This window comes from Manis javanica, chromosome 5, assembly GCF_040802235.1.
Source record: "Manis javanica isolate MJ-LG chromosome 5, MJ_LKY, whole genome shotgun sequence".
NCBI lineage: Eukaryota > Metazoa > Chordata > Mammalia > Pholidota > Manidae > Manis > Manis javanica.
Window position 1 is genome coordinate 12,970,639 of NC_133160.1, and position 22,151 is coordinate 12,992,789.

A 22,151-nucleotide genomic window follows, 5' to 3' on the forward strand; every position below is an offset into this window, starting at 1 on the left:
GGCAGTTCATTGACAGTGCTTTAGAACAGCACCAGGCACAGCGTAAGTGCCCATCAGTGTTAGTTACTGTCATTCTTGTCACATGCAATTCTCATGAGATGAAACTCTGAACAAGTTTCTCAACTGATTTGCCCCTAGAGGTCATTTGACAATGTCTGGAGACATTTTTGGAACTGGGATTGTGGAGAGGGTGCTGCTGTTGGCATCCAGTGGATAGAATTCTCCTGTCCCAAATGTCAGTGGTATCAAGGTTGAGAAATCCTGTTCTTTAGGGAGGTATTGTGGTGGTCCCATTTTACAGATAAGGAAACTGAGGTTTAGAGAGGAAGGAATTTAATCAAGAACACATAGCCAAAAAATCACAGATCTGGAATTTACTACAAGTCCACCTGCCTCCAAGACTTCCCTACCCTTGGGAAGACCAGTCTCGGCAGAGGAGGGGTCAGGAGGGAGCCTGCTGAGGAGGCTGGAAGGCTGCTACAGAGCGACTGGTTGACTCTCAATTAGACAGACTACACATTCATATCTCCATGTGATCCTGCAAAAGCAGGGCTACCTCCTAGGCGCCCCACCCATGGCTCCCTCAGCAGCACGCGCATGCACACGTGCACACACTACAACCGCTCCTCCTGTTCCAGTGCCTTTATTGGAGTCCGGGGGCTGTTTGGGGACATCAGGAGCTGGAGATTGGGTTTTATGGGGCGCATCATGGGGCTGCTGGTGCATGACTCCACCTGGTGCTCAGGCCCCGGGCACCACCTGTCACCACCTGGTGCTCAGCAAGTTGGAGTCGGGGAGGGCTGTGAATGGCTCATCAACTCCCCCCGCCACCCAAGTCTCCCACTGGCAGGGAGACAAGCTCAGCCTTTTTCCCTCAGCAGAATTAGTTTTGCAGTCGCCCCCATTCCTGCTGCCTCTGCCCCTCTCCCATTAATAGCTTGAAGGACTGTCTGATGGGTGATTGGCTGGGGCCTGGACAGAGAATCCAGGGCAAGGCTGGGGCCTGGGGAGCAGAGGCCCCAAGGGCTGGGGACTTAACTGTTGAGGGGTATGTGTGTAAAAATGAGTGTATGCTAGTAGCTATGCATGTACTAAGATGTTTGTGACCTTATGTGAGTTCTCCTGTGTGTAGTACCTGTGCATGTGCAATAAGTCTGACTCCAACGTAAGTGTGTACCAGTGTGGGTGTGAGTCCATTTCACTGTATGAAACACTCAGCTTCTGCTACGTGCCTGGCTGTGGGCTGAGTGTCACTGACAGGGACAAATCAGACACAAGCCAGGCTCATGCAGAGAACATCAGGGTTCCCTCACATGGGGAAACTGAGGCCCCAAAAGGGGGATTGGCTGCAGTGGGGGGCAGGGTCACAGAGTTCTAATTCTAGCCCCCAGGCCTCATTGGTAAACCAGTTAATCTGTTCTGTTGCTTTCGTGTTATTTTGTGTGAGAGCATGCATGTGTGTGTGTGTGAGTGTGTGTGAGAGTGGGTGTTCAGAAAGTGAGTATGTGTTAGTATGTCTGTATAAATGTGAGTGTGTATGTGTATAAGTGTTCAGGAAATTATGTATTTAAAAGTGTATGTGTGTATGAACCTGATAATTGTGTACATGTGAGAAAGTATTGTGTGTGAGTGCATGTTTGTGTGGGCACAATGGTGTGGGAGTCTGTGGAGTATTGAGCACGTGTGATTACCTGTGTGAGCATATCTGTGTGAGCACGTGTGTGTCTGAGTGATCATGTGGCGACTGCTGAGCCCATCACCAGATCCCAGTCTTCTGCGCTCCCCTCCTGAACTTGAATGAGGGCAGCCTCTGCCTGGAGCGGGGTCCCTGTATCAGCCCGCAGCCTGGGTCCAACCCTGGCCTCACCCTCACTCACCCACAGGCGTGATCCGGACGGCTGTGCCTGACCTTGACCGCGAGAGCCAGGAGCGCTATGAGGTGGTGATCCAGGCCACAGATATGGCGGGCCAGCTGGGTGGCCTTTCTGGCTCCACCACCGTCACCATCGTGGTGACTGATGTCAACGACAACCCACCCCGTTTCCCGCAGAGTGAGTGAAGCCTTCTCAGAGGGAGATGGCCACATCTTTGTGTCTGTCTGTTAGACCCCCAACCCCCGTCCCACTGGGCTTCTGTGTGGGGGTGGGGAACACTGTGGGTGTCTGTTCATCCTTCCAAGCCACTCACTGACCCTGAGCTTCCCTTTCCCTTTAAGCTTCCTACCAAAAGGGGCTCCCATATTTCTGTCTATATACACAAGTCACCCACTTATACCCAACACTTCCTGTCACCCCCACTACCATCATGCTTCTTGTAGAGGAAGGCCATAAAGTTGTTGATTTTCCATACATCCAAGTAACCAGTTACCTTCCCACCCCTCATCTCCTGCCGAGGGTGAGCCGCCATCTGTCCTCCCACCCCAGCCCCTCACTGCCCTTCTCACACACCCCTATTCCACTTACTGCACATGACCTGCCACTGACCCAAGCTTGCAAAGGGAAGGGAGATGGGGGGACAGAGGGCTGTAGACAGAGGCTGCAGCAGACCCAGGCTGAGGGTACCCATAACTGCACGGAAAAGCTGAGGTCTGGAGTGACAGGTCTTTCCCTCCTCCAGGGAGCCTGGGGGGCAGGATTCTGAGTATCTGAATTAGGAGGTCTTTCCACTCTCTGCCTCTCCTGGCACAGCAGGGGATGGAGGGCGGTGGTTCTCCCGGCTTTGTCCCCCACCTCCCCATCAGCCCTGCTGTCCCTGGCTCAGGCCGAGGGCCATACTGGGGAAGCCACTGAAGCTGGCAGAGACTAAATGCCGGGAGCCAGGCTGATCCCTATCAGGCTAGTCATTACTTGAGGTCTGCTGCTCTCACATTAGGCCCCACCACGGGGGACTGACCCCCGAGAGATAAGGGAATCCAATCCCTTAGCTGAGAGCGCAGCAGCAGCAGCGGCATGGCCTAGTGCCTCAGCTCAGACACCGAGCTGGAGTGGGAGGGCAGAGCCTGCCACCAGATCCATGACACGCAGAAGCTGCCCCCAGCCCTCTCCCCCAAGCCAGCCCTGCCCACTGACGGGGAAGCTTCAAAGCACCATGTAGAGGAGTGGGAACTGCCCGGTCTTCTGCCCAATTGTGCCAGGCTCTGAGCTGGAAGGGATGGAGCAAAGCAGAGAAGAGAGAGCCAGGGCTCTAGGAAGACTTGTTTAGTCATCCATTTATTCATTATTTCCTTATTTTTAACATTTCTTGATTGTGAAATAAAGCATGTAAACAGAGGATATAAAAATATAAATGCCTAATTCAACAAATAATTATAAAGCAATTACTCCTATAGCCACCATCCAGGACCCCAGAACCCTCCGCATGCCCTTTCCTGATCAAAGCTGCTCCTCCCACCCATTCCTCCAGAGTAAACCACCGTCTGTCTGCTTTTGTAATCACCACCTCCTTGCTTCAGGCTGAGTTCACCTATGTATGCATGACCTAACATTACAGTAAAGCTTGTAGATATAATTTATTCCTTTTCATTGCTGTATAAGATTCCTTCATTGATCTCCTACTGATGGACATTTGGTTGTTCCCAGTTTGAGGCTATTATGGAGGATACAACTTTGAGTGTTATTGCACATCTCCTAGTGCCATTCTGCACTCATTTCTCTAGTGTGGATATGCATTTTCCATGTATATATTCTAGTGTAGAATAGCTGGCTCATGGAGTATACTTGTCTCCGACTTCACTAAATAAAGCTGAACAGTTTTCCCCCTGAATAAATGCATGCGTCTGTTGTACCATATCCTCACCAACACTTGGTATTGTCAGACTCTTTGATTTGGGCTATGTGGTGAGAGTGTACTGATATCTCTTGCTGCTCTTCATTCATTCACTCACTAGTCACTTACACACAGTCTGGTATTCTGCCAGGCACTGAGGATGCCTGATGAATAAGACATGTGGTTCCTGCCTTCCAGGAGCTCATAGCCCAGGGAGAGAGGGGTGCAAGGGAGAGAGGACAAGGGAGAAGGAGAGAGAATAAGCAGGAAATGATAGGGAAATGCCATAAGCCTTACAAGGGGACATGCTCAGGGGCTCTGGGCACACAGGAGCAGAGCCTGGCGGTCTGTCTGGGGAGGTTTCCTGGAGGAGGTAACATTCAGCAGTCTAGAGGAAGAGTGAGAAGTGAGGATAAAGAGAGGGAATACCTGGCGGTGAGACAGAGCGAGTAGTATTTAATGAATTACAAGAACTTCAGCCAAGCTGAAGCCAGAGTTGGGGTGAGGGTTGGGGGCTGAGGCTGCAGAAGTCAGCAGGGGCCAGGCAGCAAGCGTCTTGTAGGGCAGGTCAGTGGGCTTGTAAAACTCCGCCCCGGGGCAGTGGGAAGCTATAGAAGGGACCAAAGGGGAGTAGTGGCATAGTCATCTTGTGCTTTAGGAAAGCCCCTGGTGGCTGTGTGAGAAGGAATCAGAGGCAGTAATTCGACATGATGGGTATCCATACCTGTGGGGCCCCGAGAGACACATCACCATCTCCACAGCCCCCGCTCCTGCATCGCTCTCACCTAGCAAGTCACCCATACCTCGACCTTGACTGTGGAAGGAGAGCAGGGTACTGTTTGCACCCCATCTGACCTCATTTCTGTGGTTTCCCCTCTGGCCACAATGGTCATCTTGCCATCCTTCAAACACGCCAGGCATTGTGCCCACCTCAGAGCCTTTGCACCTGCTGTTCCTCTGTCTTAAATTCTCTTTCCCAAATATCTGCTTGGCTCACTCCCTTACCTCCCTCAGACTTCTGCAAAAATGTCATCTTTCCAGCAAGGCCTTTCTTGATCACTCTTTTAAAAATCCCCCACATACACCCTTATAGGTACTGCTTTTTCTCCAAAATCCCCATTGGCTTGACGTGCTGCATGTTTAACTGATGTGATCATTGAGTGTCATTCTCTCTCCACTAAGAGGAAAGCACTGTGAGAGCTGGGTTTTTGGTCTGTTTTGCTTGTTGCTGTAACCCCGTGCCTAGAACTGCACCTAGAACATCATAAGTGCCCAGCAAACATGCAGAAATGAAAGAATCAATATCAATAACATCAGAAGAAACAGAAAAATCAGCATGAAGTCCTACCATTGTGATACACTTTGTTCCATTTATTGAGTAGCTACCATGTGCTAGGCACTGTACTAAGCATTTTACATGCATCATCATCTAAGTTAGTCGTGATAATAACAATGCTGATAGGCAGGCACTATTATCATTCCCAGTCTACAGATGAGGAAACCAAGGCCCAGGATTGCACAGCTGGGACTGACTCTAGAACCCTAGCCTTGATCACTGTGCTCCTCTATCCTTCTCACTGGGCTTATGGGGAAACTGAGGCCCAAAGAACTGCAGGCACTTTCCCAAATCAATCAGCAAATAAACTCAGGGTTAGAATTAGGACCCTCCTCTCTGAATTTCTGCAGAGGACACGCCTCTCCCAGCACCCGTACAGGCCAAGTGGGGGCCTCTTGCAGACACTGCCCTCCCTGGAGTCTATCTGGGCCCGCTTTCCTCTTCCCTAGAGCTGGCGAAGCTGGGATAGGGGCTGTCCCCCATCCCTGTTCACAGCTATATCCCCTACAGAGATGTACCAGTTCAGCATTCAGGAGTCAGTCCCCATTGGCACGGCCGTGGGACGAGTGAAGGCCGAGGACTCAGACGTGGGAGAGAACACAGACATGACTTACCACCTCAAGGATGAGAGCGGCAGCGGTGGCCATGCGTTCAAGGTCACCACGGACAGCGACACTCAGGAGGCCATCATCGTAGTGCAGAAGGTGCGGCTTCCCCAGAGAGCTCACTCACCGCCATTGTCCGGCATTTCCTCCTCCCATCCTGCCAGATGCTGACTCCCTAAATCTGCTCCTTTCAGCCCAGGCTCTGCCTTCTGGGACCACAGAAACATTTGCCCCCGATATCCCTTCATTCACTCAATAAGCACATAATGACCCATTCTCTGCCTGGCCTTGAAGGTTTGAGGATAGAGAAAACTGCTACTTACTTCCCAGAGGATAAAATATAATAGCTAATACTTATAATAAAGTGTTTACCATGTGCTAGGCACCCTTCAACTGCTTCCCATGTATTAACTCGTTCAATCGCTACAACCCTTTGAGATGCCATGTATGGCCCATTTTATAGATGAGAAACTGAGTCCCTGAGAAGTTCAGTGATTCGCATCCAAGGTCACGCATCTCGCAGAGCCAAGTAGGGATGTGGGCCCAAGCAGTCTGGCTCCAGAATCCACCCTATTAGACATTATGTAGTTTTCAGTCTTCTCATCTCCATCTGCCCTCCTCTAAGATGAGCCCATTTCACAGATGGGGGACAGCATCACAAAGCAGCAGAAGGCCCCAAGCCCAGTCTCCGGACTCCAGCACAGCTTTCATTCTCATGCCCCTGGCCTGGCCCCTCCCGCCTGCTCCAGCAGTGGCGCCTGAGGTGTCTCTGTGGAGTCAGTCCTGGCTCGGGAAGCAGAGACCACGCCTGATTGATGACCTGGCTCCAGAGCCCATTGCGCAGCTCACATGCAGGCCAGGTCCCCGCCTGCCTCCCTGCATCCTGATTTCCCAGGCAACAGGACAGAGGAAGGAGGTGGCTGTTTCCCTGCTGGAGAAGGTGGGGGTGGAGGGTTCTGGGGAGGAAGCGAGGGTCCCTACGCACAAGGCAGGCCTCCAGGAAGTTACTCAGATAGCTTCCCCACCACGCAGCTGAGTGCCTGCAGCCCCACCGTTGCTTTTGCTCATTGCGGTAAGGCATCATCTTTAGGAGGCCAGAGCCAGCAACTTCCACGGAGCTCATGGTGGGAGAGTCACCCATTGGCACTCCTTGATAAGAATCAAGGCTCAGCCTGGGTTTATCCAGATTTCCAGGAAAAGCTCTTAGGCAGCCTGGCTCATCAGGCCTAACTTAACATTAGTTGCTGCTGCTTGTGTATCAGGGAAGATCTCATTTAATCTCCCACCAGAGAGGCTAAATAGGTTGCCCACAGACACACAGCTCTCAGCAGCAGACCCAAAATGGGGAGCCGTACTGCTTGGGTTTGAATCCTGCCTCTGCCAGTGACTAACTGCTAAGTGACCTTGGCGGGCTTATAGAACCTTCTGGCCTCAATTTCCTCATGTGTAAAATGAGACCATAATACAAGCCTCTTGGGAATGTTATAAAATTAGATGAGTTAGTATCTTAACCGCACTAGCAGGTTGTAAGTGCTTTGTAAATGTTGTGCTGGGAGGCTGGAAGTCCCGGGGTCAGTATTGGTTAGCCTAATGGGCCCTGTGTCCCTCGGCAGGACTGTCCCCCGCAGATCCTCACTTTCTCCGCCGGCCCCTGGAAAGCGTTGTTCTGGGTCTCTACCAGCCCTTGCCTGGTATAGCCCCTGCCTCCGCTGAGTCAGTATGTGCCCTGGGCCAGGGCCACCCTCTCTGGGCCTACCTCCCTGACTTCATCTGTCACGGCCTGAGCAGACCCCAGCCCACTCACTGGCCCTCTGCTCCCTCCCCTCAGCACCTGGACTTTGAGTCCCAGCCCGTGCACACTGTGGTCCTGGAGGCCCTCAACAAGTTCGTGGACCCCCGCTTCGCTGACCTGGGCACTTTCCGCGACCAGGCGATCGTGCGCGTGACCGTGACCGACGTGGACGAGCCCCCCGAGTTCCAGCCGCCCTCCGGCCTCCTGGAGGTGCAGGAGGACGCGCAGGTGGGCTCCCTGGTCGGCGTGGTGACGGCGCGGGACCCCGACGCCGCCAACCGGCCCGTCCGGTGAGACCCCCTCCCGGGGCCGACGCCTGCTGCCTGCTATCCCGCCAGCGCCCGTGGACAACACTGTGGGGAGATGGGGGCGGAGGAGGTGTACATAAGATGGGGCTCTGAGATAAAGGAAACAGATACAAGAAGGAGGGAGAACCAGGTGTAACAGACACAGAAGCGTGAATGGGGCTCGGCCTGGGTCCCCACTCATGCCTTGGGTGCTCTCAGCCAGGCCGTCCGTATACCTGTGACCCCATCCCACCCTCTTGCCCACCTCTCCCTGTCACAGCTCCCCTTGGATCCCCACTAGACACCCCACAGACAGAACTGACCTCCAGTCTCTCGACCAAAACCAAAAACAAACAAAAAGCGCACTCCATCCTTCTGGTTGTTCAGGTCAAAGACGTGGAGATAGTCTGGACTGCTGTCTCTCTCATGCCTCCCTCCAATCCAGAGCCAGTCCTGTCATCTCCACTCTAAAAAACACATCCAGCACCTCACCACCCCCACTGCCACCCCCTGTCCAGGCCACCATTTTCCCTTGCCTGGGTTTTGCTTTGCCTCCTCTGTCCCCACCCCTCTTTAACCTAGAATCAGCGTAGGAGCAAGACTCCTCCTGCCCATTTAGATCAGAGCATGGCCGCCTCTGCTCGAAGCTCTCCATATACATCTTTGAGAATAAAAACCAAGCTCCCATGATGACCCCCAGACCACGTGATCTGGCCTCACTGTAACCCCCATCTTCTCTCCCACTACCCTCCCTTCCCTGCTTCGCTTTGCTCTGCCATGATGGCTTCCTCAGAGCTCCACTAATGCACCAAGCTCATCGCTGCCTCAGGGCCTTTGCAACTGCTGATCCCTCTGCCCAGAATGTTCTTCCCTTAATATCCCCCTGGCTGGTCCTCTTGCTTCTTCCAGGTCTTTGCTCAAGAGTCATCCTTGCAGTGAGGCCCTCCCTGACCACTCTTTCTAAAATTCCAACCTCACCCCAACCCCCAGCCCCAGTCCTTCATAGCCCCTTCCCTCACTGTACTTGGTTCTCGGTAGCCTTATTATTAACAGGCTACTGCTCTTGTGATTACTTTGTCTCTCCCACTGAAAGATAAGTGCCATGAAAGTAGGGATTGACGTCTCTGTGTAACCCCTGTGCCCTCAGGGCCTCACCTGATGCCCAGCGCTAGGTGGACACTTACTGACTGCCTGGTGAATTAATGAAATGTAAAAACAGAGAAAGGCTGAGAAACGAGTGAGACTCGCAGAGATGCAGAGACCAACAATGAGAGGAAGAGATTGCAGGGAGAAGAGCCAGTGGAAAGAGGACAAGAAAAACAGAGAGACCAAGGGGCCTACCCGGTGACGTAGAAACAGAGAGGAGACTTGGAGAGGAATAGGAGCAGATGCAGGGAGGGGGCAGGTGGGCAGGGGCAGGGGATGCTGCAGCACTGGCGTTGTCCCTGGAAGGGTTTGGGGGCTGCAGGGGTTGGGGGATCCCTGACTGTGGCTCAGGGTGGAAGGAGGTCGGATAGAAGAGAAGGGAAGAGAGGTTGTAGCAGAAACTGATCCAGAGGAGGGCAGGGCGGTGGGGGAATGACATCTAATCCATCAGTAGATGAATGGGAAAGGGAATCTGGAGCTCCCCACCTCCTCCCTAAAACCTCTGTACATAGGCAATGAGGGGCTCCTGAGCCAAGCATGTGCCTTACTCTGCACTGAGCACTGGAGAGCGGGGAAGGGAAGTTAATTTGAGGACCTTTGCATTACACAGTTTCAGATGGGTAACATTTCCATCATCATGTGTGTGAATGGCTCTCAGAGTTGTACAGTGCACAGCCTGTGCAACCTTAGTGGCAGCCTTAGGTGAGGACACAAGATGCCATCCTGCTTAACTGCACAGGGGCTTCCAGACTGAGAAACCCCTCAGGGGCCTGAAAAGACTTCCTAGATGAGGCAAGAATGGAACTGAGCTGGATACCTGGATCTGGTCAGGTATAAATATGAGGGGAAGGGCATTCTAGGCAGAGGAACAATTTGTGCAGACAGGTAGAGGCAGAGGAGTGGTAGATGCACCTGGAAGAGCACGCTGTCATGGCTAGAGTGGACTCAGGGAGATGAGGCAGCAAAAATGAAGTCTGATGGGCTTGGAGGGAGGGCTGAGGAGCTTAGATCCCATCGAGAGGTCCAGAATGCCTGGGCTGCCTGCACCCTCACTGCCACTGCCTCTGACGCCTCCAGAGCCCTTCCACCCTGGCTGTCGTGCAGCCTTTAAACATCCCCCCTCAGACTCTGGCTCAGCCCCAGACCTCTTCCAGAGGGCATTATCACCCAGGTTTGCCAGGAAACTTAGTCCCAGAAAGGGGAGGAGGTGTCCCCAGGCTCTCCAGGAGTTGAGAACCAGGAGTAGGGGGCTGAGTCCTTGCCGCTCAGGGCGGTGCTCCCGTCCGCCTGCTCCTTTGCTCTCTGGCATCGCTCTCCACAGCCTTCTCCCTCCGCCCTCCTTTGGTTTCCCTTTCCTCCTGCTTTTATCTGCACTGAAAGGGCCAACTTTGAAACCGGCTTCTCACCTTCCTTCATCTCTCTTTGCTGGCCGCTTCCCTGGGGCTCCTCAGATGTGGAGGTACTTAAGAGTTTGCCACAGGCCCAGTTTTACAACACAGACATTTACCCACTCCCCCTCTGTGCCCAGCCCTGAGCCAGGTGACTCGGTCAAGCACAGAGCCGGGGAAGCATGCCCAGTCCATAGGAGACAACATGAGAATGGAAGACCTATGAGGGGCTGTGGGGGACAGAGAAGGGGTCCTCACAGGCCACGTGTACTACACAGAGTCTGGCTTAGAGCCCACCTCTGGAACTGTAAGGGCCATGGACCCAGTCAACACCTACACACTGAGTCATGTCTACACTGGTCCAGGCAAAGGGAAAACAGTGGTGATAAGACCTGTTTCTGCCTACATGGAGTTTGCCTTCTCCTTTGGGGAGACAGTCAACAGATAGTTAACATGGGATCATTGCTGACAAAAGCTATGAAGAAAATTAACAGGGTAATAGGATAAGGAGGATTGAGGATTGGGGTGACCAGGGGCTGCTTTTGATTGAGTGGTCAAGAGTTGACAAATGAGATCATATAAATAGGGAGAGAGCCAACCATGCAAAGAAGTAGGGAACAGCATTCCAGATAGAGGGAACAGCAAGTGCAAAGGTCCTGGGGCAGAAACAAGCTCAGTGTGTTCCTGGAAATGAAGAAATGAAGTGGTGTCATGGGAGGTTTTGCCTAGCACAGTAGGCACCTGGGAAATAGAGGAATGCAGATATATAGTGATATTTTTGAGTCCCTGCACTGGAGGGAGTGGAAGGTGACTCATACTGTTGAGTCTGTCACTCAAGAAGTGTTATATACATTTTACAGATGAAGAAACTGAGGGTCACAGAGAAGTGACTCACCAACGTCACTCAGCTTGAAAGGGGAAGGAATGATGTAATCCATTATTGCTGGCTCCTTGAGTCCAGCCCCCTGCCATTTCACTCCTGCCTCTTCCTTACCCTCTTTGTGGTTGGGCACCCTCTTCTGTGCCTAAGGAGCAAAGATGAGTCAGACATGGGCAGACCAGAAGGCTGGGCCTCCATGTAAATGTATCTAGTGACATATCTAAATCTGAGTGGGCTCAGGCAGAGGCAGGGACTTGGGGGGCTCCAAGGCGGGGAAAGTACTCTGTGCATCAAGTAAGGGTATGTGCATAGGCTTCCTCCAGAGAGCCCCCCAGCAAAGGTAAAGAGGGTGAGGTTGGAATGGGGAGAATGTGTTCCAGATTGTAGTGATGGTGAGGCCCAGATGACAGGCACAGAACTGTGGAGCCAGGGGGTTAAAGCTCAGGAGCAGGGACATCAGCTGGCTGAGCTCACATCAGGGGGCTGGGATATGAGGACAAAAGGGCCCTTGAGACAGGCTCTGAAGGACCTTGAATGCCAGGTGAAGGAGTGGGTCTTCATCCTCAGGCAGTGGGAAGCCTTGAAAGCCTCACAGGGAGGAAGGAGTGTGCTTAGATGGGCCTGTCTCTGGATTAGGCAGCCTTGCGGAGGGACTGACTGCTAATCAGCCCAGCCATAGTCCTTCCAGCCCCAGCCCCTTGTGAGGCTCCTTTGGACATCAAAAACAGGAAAGCCCATACTGGGACAGAGGGAGTGAACACTTCATTTCCTCTTAGCACTACACAGTGAGGTACAGCAGAAAGTTACGTAGGCTTTGGAATCAGAGAACACCTGGCTTTGAATCTCAGCTCAATTGTAAAATTGTGGGAAAATCACTGCACCCACTCCAACCACTCAGTTTTGGGGCCCCAGATCTGCACTCCTGACCACCATTCCTGGGCCTCCCTTGCATGCATGCACGCACACACTCCACACACACTTGCTGACACATACCCATTCTCTCACTGTACTCTTCTACCCTTCCTGCCCTCCAGGTCCTGGATGACTCAGTGAGAAGCAGGATGGTGAGCTTTGAGCAGAACCTTCTAGACCCACAGCAGCCTCCTGTCCTTCTCAGACCATTGGCAGTACTGTGACACCCATAAATAGTACCTCCCACCCCCAGGTACACAGAGCACATGGGTTGGAAGGACTTCTATGTACCCCTTGCCAGACATTGCTGAGTAATAATTAGAATAAAAATTCTCACCCATGGCGTAACTTTCCTGGAGCTCAGCTAGGCAGCTTACCCCCAGCTGGAAAGGGGGATTATCACCTCCATTTTGTTTAAGGCTAGGCACAAAGATAGAAGTGACAAGTGACTTGTGTGGGATCACCACGGACCTGGACCCAGACCCAGGGCAGAGCAACTGCCTCTTAAGCCTTGCTCATCCCACAGCAGTGCAGTAGCTCACACACACACACACACACAAACACACTTTCCTCCCACAACAAACCAGACACACAACTCATGCTCCTACACATAAACCATGCTCGCCAGGCCACGCTCCTTGCCACATGCCATGCTCCCTGCCTGTCCTTCCCACCTGCTTGCAGCCTCCCTGAGCTGGAACAAACCCACCTGTGCTCAGCCAGCCCCACTGACCTGAGCCCTGAGTCTTCCGCTGGTTCACGCAGGCCCCCATGACCCCCACCCCATGGCCTTGGGAACAGCTGCCTCCACTTAGGTTCCAGCCCTCCCTTCCCTTCCAGGAGGAAACAAAGGAGAAAAACTGGGAGGAGGAGAGAAAGGAGGGAGAAGAGAGAAGAGAGGGCTGAGCAGAGAGGGAGGACAAGCAGGAAGATGGCCGTGGGCAGCCTCCCACCAGCCCTGCCTCGTGCCCATCCCCACCCAGGCGACCACGGCCCCTGGCTGTGCCCTGCACACAGCCCTGGCCCTCTCCTGGGCTCTTCACCCACTGGTAAAATCAGGAAGAGGTCTCTCCACGGCTCCTTGGAGCTGAGCAAACTCTCAGAGTCTGGTTCTGTCTCCTCTGGACCCAAACATCTGACAGGCCAGGTTAGGGGCAAAGGGCACAGAAGGCTTTGGATGATTCAGTGAGCTGGAAAGAACTCTGGGTGTAAAGTCCCAAATTTGGATACAGAGTCCAATTCTGTGAACAGTCCCTGTGCAGCCTCGGGCAGGGGCATTGCCAGCCCATCTGGCACCTTTGCAAAAGTAAGAAAAAGTCCCCTCTGAGAAGATACTTGGGCTAGGACACACGCTTGGCAAGCAGAACACCACCTGGACATCCGCCCTGTGCGCCCCTTCAGCCTGGTACCTTTAAGCAGCACACAGTCTGCACCACCATACTTGGCAATCCTAAGCTTGACAGGATTCCTCTCTAAGCCTCAGTGTCTTCATCTGCCAAATAGGAGATCACAACTCACAGATGCCAGGCAGGGACCTCATCTGTCCTGTTTCCCTGTTATCCCCAGGGCCTAGCACAGAGCAGCACGAGAAGACCCCCAGTGTCTAGGCATAAAGGAATGAATGGAGGGACGGTTAGAGGAAGGGCAAGCTGCAAACTCTTAAGGGTTATACTCGCGGAAGGAATTACCATTTTGGGTCTGAACCTGCCCAGACGCTTTCACTAGGTCAGGAGGACCCAGGCTGGTCAGGGGCAAGGAGGATGTGGGCTTAGCGGCTTAGGGTTGGGAAGGAGCATTAAATTGGGACTCAGACTGGCTGTAGTGCCCACACTCCTATATACTCAGCCCCAGCAGTTTGCCACAACCTTCGTCTCCACTACAGTTGTAAATATGAAAAAATAAGTGCTGTCACCTATGCCCAGTTCCATGAATTACTTCCTCTAACCCATGCCAGTGTGAGGTGAGTATAAATCATCTCCTTTTCCAGATAAGCAGACAGGCTAGGGAGGTCCAGTCCCCTTGTCCAGATCACAGGCAGAATAAACATAGGATTCACACCCAGCTCTGACTGATCTCAGACCTGGGCAGTCCCACTGGGTGTCACTGTCCCCATTCAACAGATGACAGATCTGAGGCGGGGAGTTCAGGTAATTCAGAGCAGGCCCCCCTGAAGGGTCTTTGCCGGACTTTGGACCCCCAGCAGGGGTGTTTCCAGTGTCCTGACCTCCTGGGCTTCCTCAGTTTCCGACCCTGGGAAGTGGGGGAGGGCCTATTGCCTCCTGTCTGTGGGAGGGGCTGGGTGGCTAGGGCTGAGCCCGCCCCACCGAGCTGCTTTGTCCCCTCCACACAATGAGCCCTTGCTGAGCCTTCCAGGCCTTTGTGGGCCGCGCAGCCCAGCGGTGGCCCCGCCCGCATTATCAGCGCGGGGAAGCGGCGGCTGGAGCTGGCGGGGCCTCTCTGGGCCGGCGCCCGAGACATGTGTTGGACACGGGCCTTTCAGGCCTGGAGCCGCTGCACAAAGGCCCGGGAAGAAGGCGGAACAAAGGGCTTTTTCACGCGGCAACTGAAAAGCCACAGATTAGCTTGCGCGTGCTGCGCAGGCAGGGAGGGACTGGCTGCCATCCCCCCAGACCCTTTCTCCACCACATTCACTCAGCACGTGTCCCTGGTCTGGGGAGCCTCAGAAGGCCAGAGCTCTCACCCCATCTCCTGCTCAAAATTCCCCTTAGCTCCCTGGTTCACATCAAACCCCTGAATTTTGCACCCTGTGTCTTCTGGCACCTAACTCTCCCCACTTCCCAGCTCTAAAAACTTTGCACCATTTGCCGTTCCCTGAATAAGTCTTAGCTGCCCTGCCTTGTACCTTCTGTTCCACCTGCCTGGAATGCCAGCCTTATCCCCTTCTCAAGCCTAGTTCTGGGGTCACCTCTTATGGGAAGATAAGAATCAAATGTCCAGTGAGTGCTAACTCTGCTCCAGGGACTGCCTACCTCCAGCCCTCAGGACAACTATGGGGTGCAAACTACCAGCCCCATTACTCAGCAGAGGAAACTGATGCTCAGAAAGGTTGAGAATCTCTGGTGGTCACACAGCAGTTGGCCAGCACAGTTGAGATGCAAACCCAGACCCCTTTCCACTCCTTCTCTGTTGGAAAGGTTTCTCTGCTCTTTGTGTTTCCCAGGCAGGTGGTCCCTCTTGGGGTGTGGTGGAGGGACAAGGGCACGGACTCCACCTGGCACCAGGGCACCGTTGATCAGCCCCGCCCTGCCTCCCTCAGGTACGCCATTGACCGCGACTCGGATTTGGACCAGATCTTTGATATCAATGCAGACACGGGCGCCATCGTGACAGGCAAGGGGCTGGACCGCGAGACAGCTGGCTGGCACAACATCACAGTGCTGGCCATGGAGGCGGGTGAGCCGGGCACAGGCAAATCTGGGCTGGGAGGCATGGGCAAAGGCTGGGCACTCTGGCCCAGCCCTGGGGGTTGGGACCGCGGGGCAAAGCTTGAGAAGGTGGGCAAAAAAGGCGGGGTGGAGGAGGCAAAAGCTAATGGGCAGGAACAGAAATCGAGTAAGGATCCTAAACCAAATGCAGGGCTGTCTTGAGGCTGGCTTTCTTTTCTCAACATTTATTGAGCACCCACTGCATACCAAGCCCTATTTTACAGGCTGGGGATAGCACCTGAACAAGACAGTAAAGGGGAGAGCTAGACTGTGGACAAACCGAGAGAAAGGGTGTGCATAATATGTCAGGTGATGTTACCTGCTAAAGACCAACAGGGAAAGAAGAAAGCAGGGGGAGGGGACTGGGAGGAAGAGGGCTTTGTTTCTCTCAGGGGAAGGCCATTCTGAGAAGGAGACATTTCGCCAGAGGTCTCACCAAAGTGAGGGAGGCATGCCCATGCCGTGGGAAGAATGTTCCAAGCAGAGGGGCAGCCAGGGCAGAGGGCCTGAGACGGTAGTTCGCCTGGCCTGTGGGAGGAGCAGCAGGGGGTCCGTGTGGTTGGCGAGGGGCGGACTGGTTAGCCAGTGTGGGATCTTTGGACTTTTACTCCAATGAGGTGGGAGTCTCAGGGGGTGCGGGGTGAGGAAAGGAGGGACCTTGCCTGACAGGATACCTCTGCCTGCTCCACTGAGCATCCACTGGGGGCGGAGGGGAAAAGCAGGGGCTCACCTAGAGGCTAAATGCAATAGTGCCAGGAAGACAGGGCAGTAGCCTGGCCCAAGGTACAGCCACGGAAGGGGTGAGAAGGGCCAGCTTCGGGAGATGGGTTAAAGATAGATCCAGCAGGACCCGCTGCAGGACGGCATGGAGGCAGGAGGCGGAGAGGCGTCAAGGATGACTCCGAGGTGCTTGGCCTGAGTTTCTGGGACAGAGAGAGGGAGAGACACAGGTGGTTTGGTGCAGATGGGGAGGAGTGTGAGCTGGGAAAGAGGAGGTGCCCTGAGACATGGGGTCCAGGTAAGTAAAGCCCTGGAGGCAAGGAGCCAAGGGATTCACAGAGCGCCAGGAGAGGCGAGAGGGCCGTCCCAGGCCTCCTCCACAACCAGAGCAATGCTGCTCCCACAGTGCTTGGACCTGCTGGCAGAGTGCGCCCTCCCCCACTCCCCGCGTCCCCTTCTCCCTCCTCCCCAGCCCCATCAGCTCTCAAGGTCTCAGGGGCCAGGAGAGCTGCCAGTAAGCCAGTACGACCACAGGAAGACTCAGAGTCTCTGAGCCTCCGGCAGGTGACATTTAAGCTCACCTCTGCACACCTCAGCCCCAAGTCCCTCCTGGCGCTGCCAGCTCTCCCGCCAGCCGTCCTCCTCCTGCCCCTGCCGGCGCCCTCCCGCTTTGCAGGCCCCACCAGCCCATTCGGCGGCCAAGGAAGTCCCCAGGCTGAAGTTCCCTTCGTCTCTTTCAACTTCAGTTTAAAAGAAAATACAAAGCTGGCTCAAACCTCAGTGCCTGCTGCTCCCAAGCCTTTGAATCCACTCCTCCACCGCATGAAAGGGAGATAACAAAGGTGGCTGGAGAGGAAGTGGTGGCTGGACTGGGGGGAAAGAGCTCCCCTCCTGGCCTCCCTGAACCTGCTCCCTGGGCAGCGGGGGTTGTGGTGGTGGGGGAACTGGCCTGGCTGGCTGGCAGAGATGCCTCCCCTCCCAACTCACAAACACCTCTCCCCCACTAGCCTGTCCCACTGCCTGACATCCCACCACTAGCAAGTCCCCTTCTGGGTTAAGCATTGTGCCTCTACCCCGTGCTTTTCTCTTTCAGAAAGCAGCTAGCATGGCGTACAAAGTCTCTAATGCTGCCACTTCACAGGAGAAGGAATGTTATGGGGAGACTTTCCCCCACAAACATTTACAGTGTTTACCTAATACATGTTCTTGCGTAGACATTTTCTAGCACATATGTTTGTTAAACTGTGATCAGGAACAGATCAACCCCCATTTTACTGGGGAAAATTGAGACTCAGAGGGCTAGGAGACTGGTCCAAGGACACGCAGCAGCAGAGCTGGGGTTTGGACCCAGTCAGCTGGTTCCCTCCACAGCACTGCTGCATGGGTTCCCTTTTCCTGGTACTCTCTGCTCTGAGCCCCACCCGTCCCATCCATCAGCCTCCAGCAGCTAACCATGCAGAAGGAGATGAGTCTCTGAAGGAAGACTAGTCAAGTCAGTGGGCAAGAGACCCTTCTCAACAACCTACAACCCCTGCCCAACCCTCACCCATGACATTAATCAATGGGAAAATGAGTGGTTCCTTCTTAACAGTGCTGATGGGAGGAATAGGTAGGATAGTGCATGGCAAGAACTTAGCCTAGTCCTTAATACATGCTCAGTGAGTGGTATCTGTTGATCTTGACCTTGTGCACTTGATTAAGCACGGACTCCGTGCCAGGCACTTCACAGTGATGCGCTCACTGAACCTTCCCACCTAAGAGGTGTTGATTCTGCCTTTATTCCCCCTGTGTGGATGAGGAAACGGAGATTCAGAGGTGAAGTCATTTATCCAACTTCCCAGCCCCTGCTTGTCTGACTCCAGAGCCCAGCTCTCACCCAGATGCCCCTCAAGTCATATTTCTTTGGTGCCAGGCACAAAGCCAGGAGTGTCACAAATAATCCGCCCACTCCAGCTTCTTGCCATCTCTGTAAGAAAAGGACTAAATTATTATCCTCACTTCCCAAATGAGGAAATAGAGGCTCAGGGAGGGACGTTGATGGCCCCCCGGTCACAGAGCAAGTCCATGCAGCACCAGGCCTGCGCCCCAGCAGCCAACCTGAGCCCCGAGGGCAATGCCAGTGGGTCTGCCCACTCCACCCTCCTGCTGCAGCTTCCATTTGGCTTCCTCAGAAGTGGGATGCTCCCGGGGTCATGGCAGACCCTCCTGCTCTGGGTGTAACAAACATGAGGTGACAAGAATCAGAGGAGAAATATTTATACACAGCAGCGGAGCATTGTGAGCGCCTCGGAGAATGCTGCACTCAGCCAGGAGCTGCTGGCTGTCATACCAGATTACCTCAAAGACTCCCAAACCACTTAGTATGCCGGCTCCCCTCTCCCCGAACTTCTGAGTCATCCATTCTGCCCATGCAGATGCTCCTTCCACTGACATTATCTTTAACGTTTTGTAATCATGAAATATTAATGACTGATATTGAATTTAAAGCACAATTTGTGTCTGAATCCTTCGGTAGAAAGGGCAGTAGTAAAGGGACAGTCTTCAAAGAGATGGGGTGGGGGTGAGGGGAATTGCAAAGCCAGCCTGGGGTTGGGGGTGCCCAGGGGCTGCATCCAGCCCCCTCCTTACGGGTCACCAGGCCCTAAAGTGGTCTGGACAGGTACTATCTAGCTGCCTGGGACAGCAAGGAGTTAATCAGATTAGTGAGAAACATCCCTTTCTGGGTCACCTAAGGCCAAGTATGTCTTACAGCCCCCCGATTCTGTCTTGGTACCCCAGAGCACATGCTATGATTTATATATGCATTTATGTGAGTGTTTAGTCTCTCTTCCCCAGGAAATTGTACCTTCCATAAGGGAAGGGTCTTGCCTGTATCTGCAGTATTCATACCGGGCATACCAGGTCAGTCCCCTTCTCGGTGCCTTAGTTTTCTCATCTGTAAAATGGTCCCAGACTAGACGGCTTTAAGGATAATAATTATGCATAACAGCAGCTTCTATTTTGAAGCTTCCAATATGCCAGGCATCGCACTGCACGCTTTATATAAAGCTTCTCCTGTTGTGTACATGCATTGTATATGTGAAGTACCTAGCATGGTTCCTGACACCAAGCAGGCACTATTCATAGCCTGAGAAAGAGAAAGAATCTGAGGGGAGAGGAACTGTCAGAGGGTGGACTCCAGGGCCCCCACCCTGGTTCACAGTTGGGGAGACTGAGCCCAAGGAAGGGAAGCAGCTTGCCCAAGTCCATCCAGGAAGCTGACTCCAGTCTAGTGCTCCTTAGGTGGACAACAGGGGGGCTCTGAGGAGGCTGGGGGAAGCAGCAGGGATGGGAGCGAGGACTGCAGTGTGGTGTGAGCATAGAAAGTGCTCAGTTTCCTCAGGGACCCCGCCATGCCACCCCTCAGCTAGTGTTTTCTGAGAGCCTCCTGTCACCCACCTGGCCCGGGCTGGGTGCTGGAATCTGGGGTAAACAAGGCCCGGCCACTGGCCTCAGGAGCTCACCCGTGGAAATGGGACAGACACACCAACAATCTTTGACAACACAGGGTGGAAGTAAGGGGGCAGTGGGCAAGGAGCAGGAAGGGACTTGTCACCCAGGGGGAAGAAGGCAGCAGGGAAGACGTCCGTCCCAGAGGAGGGGACGTCTGAGTTGGGTCTAAAGACTGAGGAAAGGGGTTTGGGTACCCCTGCAGAAAGACCCTTTCAGACAAAGGCCTGGAGGTTTGGCAGTCCACTGCCCACTCTGAGAATGAGACCCTGGGTGTGGCCAGAGTTTGGGGCCAGGGAATGGCTCGGGCAGGTGGGGTGAGGTGAATGAGCAGAAGCCCACTGGGCTTCTACAGGAAGGGCCCTGAATGCACTGTGAGGAGCCAGCCTCTCTTGGAGGCGACAGGGCAGCAAGGCAGGTCTCCAAGGAGGAGAGTGACATGGTCCAATGTACAGTCCCCAGCGTTCACTCAGGTTCTTGGGGAAAGGCGGAGGGGGGCGGGCTGGCCTGTAGCAGGAGAACAGATGGAAGGCTGCTCAGGCTTAGATGTGTGCTGGGGCTGCTGGGGCAGGGCCAGGCCGCTCAACGGGAGGCAGGAAGCGCCATGAGGCTAGGGGAAGAGGCCTCAGGCAGCCCCGCATGGGAGGAGCTGCCTTAGAAACCAGTGAACTCCCTGTCCCCAGAGGTGTGTAAATCAGGCCCGGGTTCCTCTTAGATGAGGTAACCCCTGGGATTCTGCACCAGCAAAGTGCCTAGCAGATGACAACGGGAACAAAGACATGATGTCCACGGCAACTCCACAGGGCCGCCCAGAACATCAGGCCCAGCTCAGCCCTGGGGAGGAAACTCTTCCACACCCAACTCCAGGTTTCTTACTTCACCTGGAAGCCCTCCCCACCCTCTGGGGGACTAAACATCCTTCCAACAAGTCAAAGCCTCCAGCCTCCACTTGGAAGCCAAACAGATAATCAAAGTCCCAAGAGAGACAGAGAAAGGCCCCCAAACCTCTCGCCCCAACTGGAGGTGAGTGGGGATGGGACAGGAGTGCAAGGAGTCCACTGCTGACAGCCCTGACACTCCTCCCCTGGAGCCCCCCAGCTGCATGCCTAGCCCCCTCACCTGCCCGCCCGCTGTCGTGCCTGCTGGTAATTGGGATGATAAATCTTCCTGCCCAGCTGGCCAGCTCTAATCAGAGCCTGGGGTTTGGATGCAATTTAATTCCCCCAGGAAGGGGAGGCTGGGGGGACAGTGGAGAAGAGGGTCCAGGCTCTTCTCTGCCAGCTAGTGGGAAGGAGGTACCTCTGAGCTGCCCTCCACCTCCCTCCCTCCTTTTCTACTCCTACCTCCCACCTACCTCCTTCCTTCCCTGTCCCTACATCTCACCCTGCCTCCCACCCAAGGGAGCAACCTCACTTCTCTTTCTCTCTGGGCTTCTCTCTTGCTCTGTGACAGCCACGAGAACTTCAGAGTCCCACTCCATTTGTTTTACTGATGAGAAAACCTTGGTCCTGAGAGAGAGGCAGGAAGAGGGTCACACAGCTAGACTGCGTCCTGGATGGAGAGATACTGATGGGGTGCAGCCCCCACAGAATGAGGCCATCCAGGGAGGTCTCCATCTCTCCCTGCCGCCTCTCCCACATCCCAGCATAGTCAGGGAAGCCACAGATTAGGAAATCCATTCACATGGCAGTCTTTATTAAGCACCTACTATGTGCCATGCACATGGGCCCAGGGGATCCAGTAGTAAGCAGAGCCGACAAAAATTCTGCTTACTTTCTAGTTGGGGAGATGGATGGTGAGCAAGCAGAAACACAGGGATGTTGGATAAGTGCTACGGAGAGAAGGAAACAGAGGGGGTGCTGGTGGGATGGTGCGGGACTAACAAATAAGGTCATCAGGGAAGATCTCTCTGAGAAGACATCGGGCAAAGATGTGGAGGAGAGAAAGGAGTGGACTTGGGGCAGAGCTGAAGGCAGGCAGGGAGGTGATGGCAGAAAAGTCATAGGGGCCTGGTGAGCACGTAGGACTTGGGTTTATACTGGGATTGCCCAGGACTGAGGCAGTCAAGGGAAGCTTCCAGGAGGAGGCACCTTGGGACCTTGAAGGCAAGCAGGACTCTGACAGCTAAAGATAGCAAGAAAGACAGTACCAACTGGTCCTGGACCCAGGTTTGAGGCCCAGCTCCTTCAAATAGTCCCTGTGAGACCTTGGGCAAGTTTCACCGCTCTGAGCCGGTTTCCTCATCAGTAAAATGTCATTAATACTAACCCCACCCATGACACTAATGGGATGGGCAGGGCAGCATGGACATGGCCTATAGCAGGTGCTCAGTCTATGTCTCCTGGTGTCCTGGGAAGGAGCACATTCCTACAAGTGCCTAACAGC

The 22,151-nt window shown here is 54.0% G+C and overlaps 1 protein-coding gene across 9 annotated transcripts in view; it reads left to right on the forward strand.

The window, feature by feature from the left end:
* The window catches only part of CDH22 (cadherin 22), a 115,677-nt gene that overhangs the window by 78,278 nt on the left and 15,248 nt on the right, over positions 1–22,151 (forward strand). For all 9 annotated transcript variants that reach the window (XM_073236530.1, XM_073236529.1, XM_073236528.1 and 6 more), the window contains 4 exons: positions 1,884–2,051; positions 5,612–5,805; positions 7,535–7,788; positions 15,389–15,525. In XM_073236530.1, the coding sequence (XP_073092631.1) occupies positions 1,884–2,051; positions 5,612–5,805; positions 7,535–7,788; positions 15,389–15,525 (753 nt within the window). The remainder of the gene's footprint in view (positions 1–1,883; positions 2,052–5,611; positions 5,806–7,534; positions 7,789–15,388; positions 15,526–22,151) is intronic.